We start from the raw sequence: 14,955 nt of genomic DNA on the forward strand, positions 1-14,955 counted from the left end.
TTCTGTATTCATAACCAGAGAGTCGTTTCTTCCGTCAGACATCTGAGAAATACTGAAAAAAAAAAGTTTTAAATTTAAAATTCATTTTAAATTTTTGATTTTTCTATCTCAAATGTTTCATTATTTGTGATGGTTCATGATCATGCACATCTACTTATGTAATAATTGACCACTTCAATTAATAGGTTTTACAATCATCTTTCATGAAGTGGTGAAGGTAAAATGCCAGGAAGAGTTTGTTATACAGTGCTGCTGGGTGGTGAAAAAAAAAACAAGAATAAACAGGGCTGACTGCAGGAAGAGTAAAGGTTATGGAAATTTAGGGGAAGTAGGGAAAAAATGAAAAATTAATTAGATGAAGCTGGATCATAACTATCAGAATTTAATTGACTGAACTCTTAATGATGTTATGGTTGGTTATTTTATTAAGAGATCAGAAATTATATAAGAATGATCGGATTTTTCAGTTATATTTGGGCAGTTCTATCTGATGGTCCATAATTATGGTATGGTCAGAATTGGAGAATGTCACACAAAGATGGCATGAGCAGCAAGATCATTAGTGCCAATGCATTTTAAAGAAATGAATGTATGATATTGTTGAAAGAAAAATCAAATCTTGTCTGTTGTAGAACTCATATGGACAAAATTAGAGACAGCAAGGAATTAAATAAATGACATAAAATACAAAAGGCATTAGAACCTACAATACTTAGTCCATACATGTTATGGTCCATACATAATATATTTTGTCTTCTCAACCTTCAACTGACATTAGACTGCATTTCTGTACAATATAATTTTCAGGAACAAGATGTGAAGGAATGCCATTCCAAAGAACAGAAGTAGGAAAGGTAATGAACAAGAAGAGAAGTTAGTTCTGTGAGTATGGAGTTGAACATTGATACAGACATAACGTTGACTGGTTGAAGCATGTGTTTGGACTGGCTTGGAAGCAAGCTGAACAGTGCCAATGATTTTTGAAGAAATGAATGCATGAAAGTAAAATTTGCTGAATGTAAAGTGAAATCATCATATCTACTGTACAACCTATATATATTGAATTACAGAGATAGCAAGGAATTAAATAAATGAATTGATTGTAACCCGTTAAAATTTCTGCAACAATCTATATCTGTTCAAGATATTATTAAAACCAGGTAAGTACATCATGATGAACTTCATATTAATTAACATTTTATAAATTTTAATATATGTTGCTTGCTGATATTTACAAATAGAAGTTTCATCTGATAAAATAATTATGGAAATAATTATTAGTTTTTCCTATTTTAAAGTTTTGGGAGGCACTTATGAAAGTAGACAGTACTGTTTTGTCTGTTCTGCAGTTGAAGAACATGAATTTTGTATAACAAAATACATGAAAATCAAATAAACTATATAAAGAAGGAATTCATCTATTAGGGCAACCATCTTTTCAGCAATTGCAGGACCACAATGAGTGGTAAAGCCAAAAGAACATAGTATTTACTCAAATTACTCTTTTTTTAACTTTATTTGGATAAGGAAAACAAAAATATATATATATTCAATAAATAGATCAAAAATATTCAGACTTGTTAATCTCAGCAGTATGGAGATGAGGGCTGATCATAATCTCTCTATACATTAAATAAAGTTTTCCTCATAGTGATATTTATTCAAGACAATGGTAGCAGAGAGCGGGGCAATTACATCACTACAAATACGCAGGTAAATAATTACATTGCTGTCTTCCATTGAAAGACAACTACCTCCATAACGTTCACCAACCTCGTGCATGTGCTTCACTGTCTAAACATGACCATGTCCAGCATCATTTAATATTCCATTGTAATGTCAGCTGATGAAGGGGCTTGACATAGTTTGTATATTTGTAAATAGTTTAGTATTTTGTAAATATTTTAGATATTTGTATAGTTTGTAAATATTTTAGTTAAATATTAATATTTTAGACCTGCTCTTTTGGATGCAACAATATTCCTCATGCATTATGGAACCCGAAGCAAAAGGCCTTTTCCTAAGTGACCTATGTAAACACAGGTAAATAATTACATAGTGATATTTATTCAACCTTGAGACTGCCGCGTAGTGGGGGAGTGCAGTAACCAATGGGAGAGGAGGGATGCAGGTCACGTGGTACAAGTGGGAGAGGCACGTCACTACAAATATACAGGTAGTGTATTTGTGCAATCAGTGCATTTTGATAGGTGTGTCTTTTATGTAGAAAATATTTGACTTACTCAGTCATACCTCTACATTTTACGTACAAAAGCATGTGCGTGGGTTGGCAAGCAAAGTGAGCAGGGGCAAAGTCCCCTAGTAAACATTAATAAAATGTGATGATAGTTTTATTACCTTGATAATTTCATAATGTCTTTAAAAATTCAATTTTCTGCTCATAACTGTAAATTGTTTGTTTTAGGTTTTTTGTTCGTCATGTAGCAAAATGTCAAGTATTTTATTGGGTTGTAATTGTTCTTGTCCTTTTAAATACCATCTGCGTAGCTGTAGAACATTATAAACAACCACAATGGCTCACAGACTTTTTATGTAAGTATGTACTGTTTTTATATGCTAGGGTTATCCACTTAAAACAAAATCCTATATACAAGGATTAAAAATAATGCAAATTTACAAATTTTAAATGACTTATTTATGAATAATGTTTAATAAAAAATTGCAGCTAATCTAGAAGTTTCTGAACTTAGGTTGTGGACTACTTTAAATGTGCTTAAATGTAGTAGAAAGTGAACAAAAATCTATAAAAACTAATGAATTTAAAATGAAAATAAAATCAACTCATTAATCCTCTCCCATTTTTTGAGAAATTTGGAGGTTTGCAAAAATTGAGAAACTATGTGCATAAATGCTTTTAAAATAAATTTTTTCCTGTTTTGACTTTATTGCTAAAAAACTGGAGTCGGATTATTAAAATCAAAATTTTCATTAAAAAACTAGAGTGGGATTATTAAAATCAAAATTTCATAAAAAAACAAATTATTCAAATCAAAATTTCTTAAAAAAACAAATTATTAAACTCAAAATTTCATAAAAAAACACATCACTAGTTAATTTTTTATTTACGGGAATACCTACATATACGTTAAATGTGCTTAAATGTAGTAGAAAGTGAAAAAAATCCCTAAAGATTAATGTAGTTAAAATCAAAATAAAATTAACTCGTTAACCCACACTGCTTTTTTTTTTTTTTTTAAAGAAATTTGGAGGTGTGTAAAAATTGAAAAACTATGTGCATAAATGCTTTTTAAATATTAATTTTTTCATATTTTGACTTGATTGCTGGAAACTGGACTGGAGTGGGATTATTATCAAAAATAAAATTAAAATCAAAATTTCATAAAAAAGCACATTTTTTCCTAATTTTTTATTTACAGGAATGTCCTCTACATTTATATATGTTATTTGATTTGATTTCATCAACTTCTGGGTCTGGATTCCAGGGAATTTCTTTAATTTTAGCTTATTAAATAGGCCATATTTTTCTACACTGATTTTCAAAATTATCATAAATATAAAAGTAGCTATTATCACTTGATGCATGATAGAACATCTCTCAGAGTTTCAAGAGGCCATGTACATATACAGACATAATTTTTGATATTATGCTGATGTAACCTTAAAAGCATAAATTTATGTGCATACATGTATGTGTAAGGGTTAAGATAACAAGGATACATCATTGAATACTCTAATTCGTCAAGTAAAATTGTGAAAATAAAAATCTTAAAAAAAAAAATAATAATTTTTTTTTGTGTTATTTTGTAGTTTTTATTTTCATGGTTTTAGTTGATTTATGGTATTCATTATAGTAGTATTAGTAGTGGTAAAATGATGCAAGATGCAAGCTTATAGTGCATCAGCCAAAAAAAAAAAAAAAAAACCATTCTATTTGCCCATCCCATTTAATAAGTTGTCAAATTGTTTAAATTCATTCAAACTACACACACTTCCACAACACAGGATAGAAATTTATTCAATCAATTAGTCTCTGGCTGAAAGCAAATTTTTACATATCTATCCTGCATCCATCTATTAACAATTTAAATTTATGTTCCTTTATGTGTGTGTTTTCCAAGAATGAGGATAGTATCAGCACATTTAGTTTACTCAATCCATTTAAAGGGCCTTAATCATTTTAATTAGGTAAAACAGGAATAATCTTCTCAATCAACCTGATTGATTAAGAAGATTAGATTGTACCTGTCATGCATTGCATCCATCATATTCTGTCATATATTTAACTGATCAGCGAGCATCGATCTATTGAATCCACATTCATCCATGGACTCTAGATGCCACTTATTTGAACCATCAAGCAAGTGTGACCTTGATTCATGCTACTAACCAATTGCATTTCTGTAACTTTTCCTCTATCACTAACCATTTCCGTGAACCTGAAAGCTTCCTCAATGATATTGGCAAGGACTCTTGCAAAATCTATTCTATACCTGCAAAATAAATTCCTTCAATCAGCAAGGGCAGGCATGTCATACTATTTGCAACAATTACAATCAATTGCAATTGCAGGCAAGTTTGAATTCAACGTAACAAGAAAGTAATTTTAGGAAATGTATAATAAATAAATATTGAGTGGATTGTGGCTTATTATTATCAGATTATAGTGGCACTTAATGTTATTAAAAGAAACTGAAACGGGCTCCAACACTAAGCACATCAATCTCAATATTTATGAGATTGTGCAAAGATCATTCAAATGAAAACCACAAAAATTAAATGGAAGTTTTACTTCACAAACAACAAGTCCATCATGTGTGACACACTTTCTTCAGCACTGCACTAAGGCCTAGAATAGAACTGGTGGTGTGATGACAGACATTATCATGTAGGAGTCATCACACCTGATGGCAACAAATTACAATTTCTTTTGAATTGCAGGCTTTAAATGGTTCAGAATTCATCACAGTATTTGTCACTTGGCGCTCTCTCCTGATAATGTTCCATAATCACTCCTTTATGATTTCAGAATATAGTTTTCCCAGCTGATGCTTGCAGTGGACTTTCTTCGGTCAAGGTGAGCCGTATGGCATCATTCTGAATGTGCACATTTGCTTTCTTTAATGTGTAATAATGCACCCAGGATCCTATTGCTTTGTTTTCTAAAAAGGTATCTCTTTTGCACCCATACCATACAAGAAACATGGAACTGAAGAAACAATAACAATGTTTGTTAAGTCATTGTTCCTTTAGTTCTGGTGTTAAATGCTGAGATATCCATTAGGCACATAAAAGTGCAACTCTTTGCTAACAATCGTATACAGTGAACCAACACTAATCTTTCATGCTGTGGCACTTTCTTCAATTAAAAATACCGACCAGGCTAGCCAGGTGGGTAAAGTGCCTGCCTGGCAACCCAAAGGTTGCGGGTTCGAATCCCACCTTCGGCTTGGATCAGAGTAAAATGCAAAAACTTTGGGGAGGTGCATTATGGCCACAGAAGATGATGCACCAACAACTAACAAAAAAAAATTCAATTAAATAATGGTAATTGTGATGGTTTTCTCATATGAATTCTTCCGCTGTGATTTCTGGTATCATAACATGATTTGCTTGTCCTGGTCAAGAAGAATCCTGCACACTTTTCATACTGTTATTATACTTATTCACTTACTTTTAGACTAGCTATTGATTCATGCATGCTTCACCATTATGAGCTAATGTGATAAATTTTGGCAGGATTTATAACTCTCTATTCAACAATCAGATTACAGGTTGCATCTCTGCCTTCTTGTTTGTGACTGAAAGGGTGCCACCATCTTAAAAATGGACTGTTTTCAATTAATGCTAGTAAAATGGTGCAATATGGGTACATTTTTCCAGCATTAATTGAAACATTCAGTGCTGCCATAAACTTTAATCAATCTGACACAAGATTATCATTAATTTTGGCATAATATGCATTTTAATATTAGTATTAAGAGAGGCAAATGATGCAAGAATGCAAGCTTATACAGCATCAGCCAAAACAAAAAAAAATACACTTCCCATATTGCCTATCCATTCCTCTAATACAGTGGTTCCCAATTGGTGTGCCGTGACCCTTTTCAAGTATGCCATGAGATTAGGAAAAATTACATTGAGTTTGATGGTAACAATAATTTCAGTGTGCTGTTAATATTCATCTTTTAAACTTAAAGTATGACTTGAGTGACAAAAGATTGAGACAAAAGATTGAGAACCACTGCTGTAATAGTTTGTCTAGTTCTTACCTGAAATTTATTCAAATTTCACACATCTACCCAACAACTAGCCTCATTTTCAATTTATGTCCACTCATGGGTGTAGTCTTAGAAGAGAAAGGATTCCATTATCATTGAGCTCCCTCAATCCATTCAAAGCCTTAAACATCTCTATCAGAGCTTCTTTCAGAGGCATTAGCATTAGTAGAGGCATACGATGCAAGAAAGTAAGTGTATGCCAAATAAAAAAACTCTCCCATTTCGCCCCTCCATTCGTTCCAAATGCCTGTCCAGCTCAGCCTTAAATTTATTTAGGCTATTAGCTTCCACAACAAAAGATGGAAGCCTGTTCCACCAATCAACTACCCGCTGGCTAAAGACAAATTTCTGCACATTTATTCTATAACTATCTTTTCTCAATTTTTTCCTGTGCCCCCTCAGGTTCTTAGTCTGAGCAAGAGAAAGAATCCCCTCAGCATTCAGCTTATTCAACCTATTCAAGGCCTTATACACCTCAATCAGATCACCGCGCAGGTGCCTTGTCTCCAGCCACTGCAATTTGCAGAACTTAAGCCTCTCTTGGTAAGAGAATCCCTTCATTCCCCTCACCAATCATGTTGCCATTCTTTGTAATTGTTCTAGCAACTCTACATTCTTCCTAAAATGAGGCCTCCAGACCTGTACATAGTACTGTAGGTGTGGCCTGACCATTGCCTTGTGAAATGGGATAATCACCTCCCTGTCCTTGCTTGCAAAATTCCTATATATCATTGACAAGACTCCATGACCTGCCTGGCAGCCCTTCTGCACTGCTCAGCGAACTTCATATTTGACGGCACAATTACCCCCAAAGTCTTTTTCACTTTCCACTTCCCTGAGTGTATTACCACACAGTTGGTACATTTCTCTTCGGTTATTGTTACCCATATGCAGTACTTTGCATTTGTCAATGTTAAACTTTAGTTGCCACTTCTCAGCCCACTTGCCCAACTTATCTAGATCCAGTTGGAGTAGCATACTGTCTTTACTGTTGTTAACAACCCTGCCAAACTTTGTATCATCTGCAAACTTGGACATTAAACCTGATATACCTTCATCAGTATCATTGATAAATATACAAAACAACAATGGACCCAACACTGAACCCTGGGGTTCAGTGTTGGGTAATATTTGTCCACAAAGAGCAGTGTCTGTTGATTACCATTCTGTTGTCTCCCATTCAACCATCCCTTTATCCATTGTAGCAACTTACTCTTAATGCTATACCTCTTCAATTTGTACAGCAGTTTTCCATGTGCAATAGTATCAAAAGCTTTCCAGAAATCCAAGTATATGATATCAAAATTATTTTTGGCATTCAGTTCCTTTGTGACCATATCATAGTATCCAATCAGATTGGTTAGAAAAGACCTCCCTTTAATAAACCCAATCTGTGTTAACTATTACTACAGCCTTGTCTAGATGATCCTGTGATGCTTCTTTAACCAGTGATTCCATTATTTTCCCTGGAACACAAGTTAAACTAACATGTCTGTAGTTACTTGTGTCACCTTTTGAACCCCCCTTTATGAATCGGTGATACATTTGCACACCTCCAGTCCATGGGAACCTCCCCTGAGTCCAAGGAAGCTCTCATAATTATGGCTAAGGGTTTGCCTCCTTTAATATAACTGGATAGATCCTATCCACCGCAAGTGCTTTCCTTATGTTTAACTTCAACAATTTCTCCTCCACTTTTCTTTCGGTTATTACAAAATCACTTAGCTCCCTGTTAGAGGTTGATAAACTTCTGGCACTCCCCTCATTGAATAACTCCTCATGTGTGAATATAGATGCAAAATACTCATTCAGTTTATCAGCTTCCTGAGCATGATCATCAATAGTCAACCCATCTATGTTAAGTGGTCCAATCTGATTCATCACTTTCCTTCTAGAGTTTACATATGTTAGCAAGTTAGAGAGACAACAAGAGGAAGCAGTAGTCTTGATCTGATTATTATCAGTAACTCTTCATGCATTAAGAATCTACAGGTAAAAGACACACTAGGTGGCAGCGATCAGAGTATACTGATGTCAAATTTATTTAAATATTTAAAGGGCAAAGGGAAGGGCTCTTTTAATTTTGTAAAGGTGATTACAGTGGTCTCAGACAATTTTTAAATTCTCTGCACTGGGACCAACAGATGAAGTTAACAACAGCAATCCTAAATGAGAAGAATTCAGGGATGCAGTCATAGAAGCTACTAGGCTTTTTATACCAACTAAGAAATAATGTTCAAAGCTTAGACCTCAATGGATGTCAGATTAACTAATGAGACCTGTGGCAGAGAACAAAAATGGCTGGGATGCATATATTATCATTAACAGAAACCTATTGTAGATATGAACTAGTTGATGTAAACTGTAATCAAGTCATTAAGGAGGGTTGGCAAGTTAAGGAAGATTACAAGAAGTTTCTAGCAAAGAAGTAAAAAGCAGGAAAAACTTCTTTGCTTATATTAGCAGTAGAAAGATAAGGGGAGTTGAATCACATTGGTCCATTTCACATTGATGGATTCTCTGTTGATGATCTTGCTCAATTTGCTGACAAAGTGAATAGGTATTTTGTATCAAAATTCAAAGATTCCTAATCTTTGAATGTCTTTGAATTTCGAATCTGGAAGTGTGTCAAATTCTGAGAGGAAGCTGAATTATTTGGCAAATGCCAAGAGAATAGTAGAAGAGGAGAAATTGTTGAAGCTAAATATAAAAAGGGCACTTAGAATGGATAGGATTTATCCAGTTGGATTAATGGATGCACCAAAGGAAGTAAGCAAACCTTTAGCAATGATTACAAGAGAATCCCTGGATTCAGGGAGGACCCTGTAGACTGGAGATATTCAAATGTATCCCCAATTCCAAAAGGTGACAATAGTAATTACAGACCTCTTAACTTAACTTCTGTTCCATGGAAAATAATTGAGTCACTTCACCAGTGGCTCCATCGTAAATAAGTAAAGCAGGATTAGCTGTACAGGAATGCAGTTATACTACAATCACATAATAGATATGGTATGGGGTAGTCCCACTAATATTATTGGCTACTATGATACAGTAACAAATTAACTGGATGTAAAAAAATAATTTTGATGTATACTTGGATCTCATGAAATCTTTTTGATACTGCTGTATAAATAGGAATAGTGTGGCATTAAGGGCAATTTACTGCCATGGATAAAGGGATGATTGAGTAGGAAAAGACAGAGTGTTTATTAATGGACACTGTTCAAAGGACAATGGGATTGGTAAAGGGAACAAAAGGGTGGTCTTACCAAGAAAGACTTCAGTTCTGCAAACTGCAGCATCTTGAGACTAGGCACCTACAACATGATCTGAGTGAGATGTTTAAGGCTTTGAATGGATTGAATGAGCTCAGTGCCGATGACATTCTTCATGTTGCTCACATTAGAGGTCATGAATTCATACTGAAGAAGGATGGTTGCAGAATTGATGTGCAGAAGTTTACCTTTGGTCAGCAGGTGGTTGATTGTTGGAACAAACTTGCACCTGTTGTTGTGGAAGGGACAAATTATTGGAGGGGATGAACAGGTGATGCGGGAAGTTGATTTTTTTTTTGTTCACTACTAATACTATTGCAATGATTACCCATGTTAACTGGATGCATTACCTTTGACTTTATTTGCATGTTAACTAAGGTCATAACTCTCTCTTTCTCCCCCCCTCCCTGTTCTGTCTCTCCTTTCTAACCCCACACTGGGCAATCAAGGGGAGGATCCTATTGAGAAGTGCACTTGATCCTGTCCCGGTTCTACATGCCGAGGATGGTAACATAATGGCTATAGTTTCTGTGGCCAGTCATTCAAAATGAACAACACAATAGTACAGGACACACACAATTCCACACTGATTGCTACCTTTATCTGTGCGATATCATCATGCAATAAACAGTAGAATTTCCATTGTTTGGCTGGGACTGCATACATAATAAATCAAAAACATTCAAATACTTTAGGTACACATTGTATGCCCAATTTTCATATTCTGCATTTGTTATGTCTGCATGACACCATGTCTTTGATATCTCTGCAATGTCTGCATTCGATAATTTGACAAGTACCTCAAATTCATCAATTTTTTTTACTGTGCTCCTATAAGTGTAAAATTGAGTATACATGCAGATGTTTTTACTCCTAGTAACCCTACATTCTGCATATTTGCTTATTCCATGAGAATCACCAGCAGGCCTTGAATTTCTCTGACACCTTGATCTCCAGGCTGCACCATGTTCCAGTAGATGTAGTACGGAACTGATCCTCAATATATGGTACCCATGTGCAAAAAAAATTGGTGCCCCCGATAAAAAATTCTGTATACTTTAGCATTAGTAGAGGCATATGATGCAAGAAAGCAAGCTTATTCAGCATCAGCCAAAAAAAAAAAAAAAAAACACAACCACTACTCCCATTTCACCCCTCCGTTCATTCAAAATACCTGTCCAGCTGAGACTTAAATTTGTTTAGGCTATCAACTTCAACAACAAGTGATGGAATGCTATTCCACAAACCAACTGCCCGCTGGCTAAAGGCAAATTTCCGCACATCTATCCGACATCCGTCCTTCCTCAGTTTGAATTTATGCCCTCTCAGGTGATTATTCTGAGCAAGAGGAAGAATCCCATCAGCATTGAGCATGCTCAAGCCATTCAAAGCCTTATACACCTCTATCAGATCACCTCGCCAATGCCTAGTCTCCAGACTCTGTAATTTGCAAAACTTAAGCCTTTCTTCGTAAGAGCACCCCTTTGTTCCATTCACTAATCTTGTTGCCCTTCTCTGTACTCATTCCAGCAGCTCTACATCCTTCTTGAAATGAGGCCTCCAGACCTGTATACAGTACTCAAGGTGTGGCCTGACCAATGCCTTATACAAGGGAATAATCACATCCCTGTCCCTGCTAGAAAAATTCCTGTATATCATTGACAAGACACCATGAGCTACTCTTGCAGCTCGTCTGCACTGCTCAGAGAACTTCATATCTGCCTGCACAATTACCCCCAGGTCCTTTTCATTCTCTACCACTGTCAGCGTAGTACCACAGAGTTGATACGTTGATCTGGGGTTACTGTTTCCCATATGTAGTACTTTACATTTGTCAATGTTAAACTTCATTTGCCACCTCTCAGCCCATCTGCTCAACCTTTCCAGATCCTGTTGCAGCAGCATAGTATCAGTAGTGTCCTTAACAACCCTGCCAACCTTTGTATCGTCTGCAAACTTGGACATTAAGCCTGATACACCATCATCAATATCATTTATAAATACAGAAAACAACAATGGACCCAACACTGAACCCTGAGGAACTCCACTAAAAACATTAGTCCACGTTGAGCAGTGTCCATTGATTACCACTCTCTGTCTTCTGCCACTCAACCATCCCTTTATCCATAGCAGCAATTTGCCTCGAATGCCACACTTCTCCAATTTGTGCAGCAGTCTTCCATGCGCAACAGTATCAAAAGCCTTTCTAAGATCCAAATATATAATATCAAAGTTATTCCCTGCATCCAGTTCTTTTGTGACTACATCATAGTATCCAATCAAATTGTTCAGACAAGACCTGCCCTTAACAAAACCATGCTGTGTCTGAGCTATAACTGAATTCTTGTCCAGATGATCCTGCAGTGCTTCTTTAACCAGTGCCTCCATTAATTTTCCGGCAACAGAAGTTAAACTCACAGGTCTATAATTACTTGTGCCAGCCTTTGAACCTCCCTTGTGAATTGGGGTCACATTTGCACATCTCCAGTCCATGGGTACCTCCACTGAGTCCAAGGAAGCTCTCATAATTATGGCTAAGGGTTTGCTTACTTCCTTTGCTGCCTCCTTTAATATAACTGGATAGATCCCATCCACCCCAGGTGCCTTTCTTGTGTTTATCTTCAACAATTTCTCCTCCACTTTGCTCTCAGTTATTACAAGATTCTCTAGCTTACTGCTAGAGTTGAATACACCTCTGGCATTCCCCTCGCTGAATAACTCCTCATGTGTGAATGTCGATGCAAAATATTCATTTAGTTTGTTTGCTACCTGAGCAGGGTCATCAACAGTTGACCCATCGATATCAAGTGGACCAATCTGATTCATCCCCTTCCTTCTAGAGTTTACATAAGTAAAGAACTCTTTGCTGTTTTTCTTCGTATCCCTTGCCAAGGATCTCTCGTATTCTGCCTTTGCCTGCCTAACCTCCTTTGTAACCTGGTTACAGATCAACTTGTATCTATCATAGGCTTCTGTGTCACGTGTTAATTTGTATGTATCCCATGCATTTTTCTTCTCTACCATATGCCTCATTAGTTCATCTGACATCCATTTTGGCCTAAACCTTGAACCATATTTCTTAGTTGGTATGTAAAGCCTAGTAGCTTCCAAGATAAGTTCTTTGAATGCTTCCCATTTTGAATTTGCTGTTGGTAACATCATCAGTTGATCCCAATGTATAGAATTTAAATACTGTCTCAGTCCATCGTAGTTGCCTTTACGAAAGCAACGCCCCTTCCCTTTACTCCTAATGGTAGTTACCTCTTTGAGTAACTCCCACTTCAGAACACTGTGATCACTGCTACCTAGTGGTTCATTTATCTGCAGATTCTTAATGCATGAAGAATCACTACTGATAATCAAATCAAGAGTATTACTCCCTTTAGTTGCCTCCCGAACATGCTGATGTAGAAAACAACAATCGAGGCTACTAGTGACGGTCGTGTTCCAAGCCGCTAAGTGGATTTTTCTTATTTATTGATTTGAAATTATTGTTTTTCTAAAACTTTTGATTTAAATTTAGTAGTATAACATTATTTTGTGATTTTTTGATTAATTTGGTGTATTTATTCTTTACTCGGCCTTGTAAAAGTATCGGTAAGGGTTTCCACGTGTTCGTAACTACCGCTACCGTTATTAACTTTCCCGCCATTGTGATACCGTACTAGATATACCGCAGGTTATATACCGTACTAGATAGCGTTAGTTGAACTTCGTTAGCAGTTAAATTGTACGTTTAAATAAATACATATAACGACTTAGATTACAAACATAATATAATTAATAACATAACATAATTAATTAATAAATTAATAGAATCATGACTCAGACCAGAGCAGCAAAGCAAAAGGCTCAAGCTAATGGAAGTGCTGTGGGTCAGAGCAGAACTGAGGGGGGCAGTTGTCCTCTGACTCACAGCCTTATAAAATGCACTGTTTGCTTGATGTTTGCAGAGCAATCGGGTACGGGACATGATACTGCCAAGGGGGGGATGTCTTTGTGTGTGCGCGATGCAAGGAGTGTATCGATATCAGGCAACAACTCGGCGTTCTTTTGGGCCTATATGAGAGCTTGAAGGACAGGGTGGATGCCCTCGAAGAAACTAAATTGAGGGGCCCATCAAGCTCTCAGCTGCCCACATCAACGCCAGAGCTTGCACTTGGGCATCGCGTGACACAGAGACAACCCCCAAGGCAGAATGCGCTGGTTGCGCTGGTCCCGAAGGAACTAGTAGTTGTTGGTGACTCTATTGTCAGGGAAACGGGGAACATGCTTTGTAAAAAAGATAGGTGGAACAGGACCAGGGTATGTCTGCCAGGGGCAAAGGTTGATGACGTTGTAGAGCGAATATCATCTTTTAAGGGCACAAAAGGTGATATAGTTGTACACGTTGGCACTAATAATATTAAGAGTAGGAGACCGGCAGAATTACTTAACAAGTACAGGTCACTGTTGAACAAAAGCCGAGAATTAGGGTTGAATTTGAAAGTGTCTGCAATTCTGCCCAGACACGATAGGAGGGAGTATATGATGAGAGCCTTGTCGATCAATTCGGCCCTGGAAAGATTGTGCAAGGCTCAAGGGGTAGAATTTTTTTCAGCCTGGACTGTACTTGTTAACAGGAGAGATTGCTTCTACAGGGATGGGATACACTTAAATAGAAAGGGTGCAAGAATATTTGCTGATGCTATCGAGGCAGTGTTAGGTGGGTCGGAAAACTGCTAGCTTGGGGGGAGACAAAGACCAATAGATTGACAGTAGCCACTGGCAGAGGTGAAAGAGATTCTTGCACTGCTTCTATTAGAATGAGCAGAAGCCTGAAAACAAGATCATCCAATAAATCCACAAAAGCCTTGCTAGTGTGTGAGTGACCAGCCCCCAAATTCCAGTCAATATCTGGGAAATTAAAATCCCCCATTATAAGACTCTCTGATTTACTGGCCCACTCTATTCCTCTGTACAGTTTCTTATTATACTCATCAGAGTCATTAGTCCTATAGCACACTCCTACTCTCAATTTTGATCTCCCAATGCTTATGTCACACCAAACTGACTCAACACTGCACTGTCCAGCGATGTCGACTGGCTTCACTTCCTTGGATTTTATGTGTTTCTTAACTAATAGCATAACCCCTCCTCCCTTCCTATCCTGTCTATCCTTTCTGTAGACATTGTACTCCCCAAATTCCAGTTCTGCATTCCTTATATCTGTGTGACACCACATCTCTGAAATCCCAACAATATCTGCCTTTGATGTTTTGAGCAATACCTCAAATTCATCAAATTTATTTACTAAACTCCTAGCATTGGTGTACACGCAAGTATACATGCACCTGCTCTTCCTCTTAGCCACCCTAACACAACCCATGTGTTCACTTGTATCCCCATGATTCCCAGCAGTCTCTGAAATATCCTGC

At 36.6% G+C, this 14,955-nt stretch overlaps 1 protein-coding gene across 1 annotated transcript in view; it reads left to right on the forward strand.

Moving 5' to 3' along the window:
• Nucleotides 1–14,955, forward strand: part of LOC150087800 (voltage-dependent calcium channel type A subunit alpha-1-like) — a 1,442,149-nt gene that overhangs the window by 77,322 nt on the left and 1,349,872 nt on the right. The window contains exon 8 of the mRNA XM_090369204.1: nucleotides 2,426–2,553. Within this exon, the coding sequence (XP_090225330.1) occupies nucleotides 2,426–2,553 (128 nt within the window). The remainder of the gene's footprint in view (nucleotides 1–2,425; nucleotides 2,554–14,955) is intronic.

This window comes from Mastigoproctus giganteus, chromosome 3 (genome assembly GCF_048544385.1).
Source record: "Mastigoproctus giganteus isolate SK-2022 chromosome 3, ASM4854438v1, whole genome shotgun sequence".
NCBI lineage: Eukaryota > Metazoa > Arthropoda > Arachnida > Uropygi > Thelyphonidae > Mastigoproctus > Mastigoproctus giganteus.